This window comes from Salvia hispanica, chromosome 5 (assembly GCF_029641045.1).
Source record: "Salvia hispanica isolate PSC_SH4W2 chromosome 5, Shi_PSC_v1, whole genome shotgun sequence".
Lineage (NCBI taxonomy): Eukaryota > Viridiplantae > Streptophyta > Magnoliopsida > Lamiales > Lamiaceae > Salvia > Salvia hispanica.
In genome coordinates, this window is record NC_142696.1 from 33561731 (window position 1) to 33566688 (window position 4958).

The window sequence follows — 4958 nt, forward strand, 5'->3', positions numbered from 1 at the left end:
GGTAAACTGTGTCAAAATTTAGGGGACAGAGGTTGTATACAGCATACGAAAATACTTAAATAATCATTTATGTTACGGTCTTTAAAGTTTTCTACTACATGTAAATAAAGTACTGTATATGTTATAAACATGACCAGTAATATTAATATACTAAACATTATAAACAAGTCCGATCTCGATTATTGACTCGATTCAATTCACACATTACACCATCCTACTAAATTTTGTTACAAGTGTCAGTAAAGCTTCCCAACAATAAAAAGGACACAAGCAAAATTGAAGGCCCAGGGCAGTATTATGGATGCAGTGGTTGAAAGCTGGACAAAATTTTAATAAACAATGATACCTACTTTCATTTTCATAGTTAATATTCCACATAACATAGAATTACATGTGTGTGGTCACAACCATAGCTATTTTCCTTTTCATCTAACAATCATAAATGCACTCCTTTATAATAATTCAATCACCGAAACCCATTCCCAACCTAGAAGACCAGAACAAACTAGAATTATACTAGTAGTACTCCCTCTATCTTAACTCAGTATATCCACATTTTATATCTAAAAATAAATATATCTTTTCTCATTAAAATATTCAATTACGTTTTCTCAATACTTACACCACCTAACAACTTCTAAAAATATGAACATCTTAAGTGGAACAAAGAGAATAATAATTAATGTTTATAATCCCAAAACAACTCAAAGCAAAATCAATTTCAAATTAACTACTACTACTAATGTGAGTGGAATGCTACATCTTTATTCTGCATTTGTCCTAATCAAAGATCTTAGACTTCAATGGAATTTTAATTTCACCACAGCCGCGGATTATGCTTTAAATAACCACAAAAATTAGAAAAAAACGTTACCTATATACTTACAACCCAAAACAATTAATTAAATAACAAACTGAGCAAACAAAATCATCAATTATGAATTATTGCAATTAAACACGATTAAGAAAACAAGAATCTTACAAGAAAAGAACCAAGTGTGATTAAATTGTCCGTCTACAATGAAGTGTGTGACACATAACATAACTATACTCCCAAAACAACTCAAAGCAAAATCAATTTCAAATTAACGAAAATTTATTAATGTGAGTGGAATGCTATATCTTTATTCTGCATTTTTCATAATCAAAGATCATAGGCTTCAATGCCGCGGATCATGCTCTAAATAGCCACAAATTAGAAAAAACGTTACGTATATAGTTACCAACCCAAAACAAATACTAACAAACAGAGCAAACAAAATCATCAACCATGAATCATACACGATTAAGAAAACAAGAATCCTAGTACAAGAAAAGAACCACGTGTGATTAAATTGCCCAATGAAGTGAGGCACATAACATAACTATATACTAGACGAGAGTAACAAATTCCTAATAGTGATATAAATTTAAAAATAAAACCCAAATAAAAATCTAACAAGCCATATTTGAATATAAAGTCCATAGGTATATAAATAATTCCATGATGCATCTTTATTCTAAATATAATCGTATCATTATGTAGTGATACAAAAAATATTACCCCTATATACAATAGAATAAACTCCAGAAAATAACACCCCTCAAAGTTCGAAATTCCCTCTAATCTAGAGTGAGTAAGAGTATAGTAATGTAGAAGTACCAAAAATCATTGCAATTCTGTAACAAAAAATAAATACCTCCCCTTCATTTCCATTTGTAGCCTTGATCTTGCTCCTTGACTCTGCTCAAAAACCCTTCCACAGCCACATCAAATGCATCACTCATGCCCTCCAATCCTTTATTATTATTGGCATATACAATTTTCGGAATATATTCAATCACCTTTTCCCTCATTTCCTTCACTCTTTCCTTACTAATCTTATTAAGAACCGAGATGATCGTTGTCCCATTTTTTACCTCATTTCGGTGAATAAAAACCGAGTAACTTTCCCGCTCACCCGGGAAGAACCATTTGTACTGCAAGTAGGCGGTTCGGTACCAGAAAAAAACCGGTATCGAACCGGCTAGCATGCAATCGAAAATAGACCGGCGGGTGAAGCTATCCCCCCTCGGCTGGAGACAGAAATCCGAGTCGAGGAAGGCCTCTAAGATAGCCGAGCTCCCGTTGGAGCACTTAGAGCCGCTGCAGTCGACGACGCGGCAGGAGGCCGGCTCGGCGTAGCACTGGTTGAGGAGGACGCCGCGGAAGTCGTTCTTTATGTAGCCGCGCGTGGCTCCGGCGAAGGAGAAGGAAAAGCTGCGGTTGCGGCTCCGGACGAAGTCCTGCCAGGAGCGGACGTCGGCGGTGGAGGCGGGGTGGAAGCCGGTGGGGTAGGGGACGGCGACGTCGAAGTAGTCCCAGGGGTTGGCCTCGATGAGGAGGCGCGTGATGTTACGCATCTGCGGCATGTAGAAGCAGCTGGAGCCCCAGTCGCTGATGAGCGAGCGGCGGAAGTCCCAGGAGATGCGGCCGAGGGTGATGAAGTGGTCCCAGCCGCCGGATCTCTGGAAAAGGGGCTGATCGGAGGTCCAATTGAGCAGCATCTTGCAGTGGTGGTCGCGATCCGCCTCGGTGGAGGTTTTGTTGAAGATGGACTTCTCGATTGCGAGGCCGAGGTAGAAGGGGATGTAGAAGGCGGTGGCGGATTGGGGATCGGATGTTCGGCAGCGGTAATTGAGCATCCGGCGGTGGTAGATGAGCTCCAGGGAGAATTGGTCGGTCCAGAACCAGGCGGAGCTCGCGTCTGGCGGCGCGATTTTGGAGATCACGGCGGCGGCGGACTTGCCGAAGCCGGAATTGGAGAGGGCATCGCAGCGGGAGGACCAGGGGTTTATCTGGTCGCAGTTTTTGACGATTTGGGTGTTGAATTGCGGCGGGAGGTCGTAGACGTAGAGTTTGCCGTGCGGGCAGGTCGGCGGAGGGGAATTAAGGAGTGTGTCGGTGAGGGTGGAAGTGGAGTTGAGGGCGGGGGTGGAGGGGGAGAGGGAGAAGGGGAGGGAGGGTGCGGAGAGGAGGAGGAGGAGCTGGAGGAGGAGGACGGCGAGGAAGAACCATGTGCGGCGGTGGTGGAGGGAGAGGTAAGGTTTGAGGGAGGCGAGGTAGGAGGAGGCTTTGCGGTCTAAAATGTCGGGGGTTTTGGGTTTTGAGTTGAAGGGAGGTGAATCGGTGGCGGGAAGCATTTGATGAGGGGGCGGAGGGGTGTCGGTTGCGGCGGAGAGGGAAAATGGATTTTTCTTAGATGCACAAAATGAAGGTAGTGAGTAGTGAGTATGATTTGGGATGACCAAATGTTGTGTGGACGCGTGCAAATTGGGTTTATCCCGAACGAACCGACAACTATATACGCGCCCACTTTTTCTGCTTTTTTTTTATTATTAAATGCCCTAAACCTTAAAATTTTTAGTAGTAATTGTTTTTTTAGATTCCTAAACCTTGTTTAATGTGTGAATTTAAATATAGAATTACTGTGAGTCCGCTTAATATTTTTTAATGGGTAAATGAAGGCATGAGACATATACCTCTATACAGCTTACCCAACTCATATAACTTGAGTTCGATTATATCTTTTCATCAGATAGCGTAGTTTATCTATTTTATTCTTTTGTTAGCAAAATACTTGCAAAAAAAACTTTATTCTTCATTATACTCTATTTTATTTTTATTTTTCCTATTTTAGTAATTTATTTTCTCTCAATTTGCTCCATAAATTTTGTGTAAAAAGAAACGTTTCAGCTGCTTTTTAATCGAATAATCCAGAGTGCATTTGTGAATCCTAGAATTTGAAAAAATTGTTTTAGCGGTCAATGGTCATATTCGTAATAACTAATAAGAATAGCACCGAGTTGATTTTTGACTCTTCCCTTCTTCTCTCAGATAGTAAACGGGTCTTTAACTTTCTTATTAATATAAATTCATATCGAAGTATGTTGAAATTGTTTCGTCTAAGTTTGAATTAATTAATTTTATAATTTCATAGTACTTTGAAGGGCGGGCAGGACTTGGGTTTAGTCAGTTCCAATCTTATTAAACTATTCTATCGACTCTGACAAATCACTAAAATTAATATAATCCATGCAATCTAGTACTTATAAGAACATTCCCGGATGTCAAAATAACGCTTTTAACCCATTTATTAATTGGATCCATGATTCATCTTTTGGCAGATTAAAACAATATAAATGATTGAACAATAACGCTTAACCACAATGCAGTTTTATCAATTAAGGAATTAAGTTTTAGTGCAAATACCATATTTTGCACCATATTTGTAAGGATTACGGTTCAGATCTCTAGATATGGCATACTGATTATATTTTTATATCAAGTTTGAATTTAACCAAACATTTCTTAAGTTGAATTATACAACGCAGAATATGGCTTGATATTTTCCTTTTCAACTGCAAAAAAGTAAAAATTGAATGAAAGATCTAAAAATAGACATGATATATCGATTGATACTGGTTGAATGAGTGAAATAGAAGACAGCCTAAACTGAAGTTGTAAATTTTGGAAGACAGTGCAGTCCTACCTTTAATTTCGTCGGTTCATAAATAATTGGAATAAAGTAGTGTATTTTATTTATGTCATATACCCATTTATGAATCGTTATACGTGTAGGCACCAAAAGCCACCGATTTTGAAGTTAGGCTGTAGTAACATTATTGGAACTGGAACAGACGTTTTTACTATATGGAGTAATTATTAAAATAATTACACTTCTTTTTTAAGAATAAATAAACATAATTTTCTAAAAAACACGTTACAATGACCAAACTTTTATCTAGGAGCATTTACCACTCTATCATCAGACCAAAATAACACGTCCAATTAATCTTAGTTGTCTTCTGGTTTAGCTGAATCAAAATTTAAGCCAGAATTTGTTCAAATCTTTCTACTGCTTAGAAAAAATGAATTAGGAGATCCACTCCGCCGATCGAATAAGGAACCACGTCAATAAACATTAGGATGTATAGTG

The 4958-nt window shown here is 38.5% G+C and overlaps 1 protein-coding gene across 1 annotated transcript; it reads right to left on the reverse strand.

The window, feature by feature from the left end:
- Positions 1-1470: 1470 nt before the first annotated feature.
- Positions 1471-3289, reverse strand: LOC125188645 (xyloglucan galactosyltransferase XLT2). The gene has a single exon (XM_048085618.2). It carries the CDS (start codon positions 3160-3162, stop codon positions 1687-1689), a length of 1476 nt encoding a protein of 491 aa, XP_047941575.1. The 5' UTR covers positions 3163-3289; the 3' UTR covers positions 1471-1686.
- Between the last annotated feature and the right edge of the window lie 1669 nt (positions 3290-4958).

Coding starts and splice junctions, on each gene's coding strand:
- LOC125188645 (XM_048085618.2), bottom strand. CDS start 3,162: ATGCTTCCCGCCACCGATTCACCTCCCTTCAACTCAAAACCCAAAACC.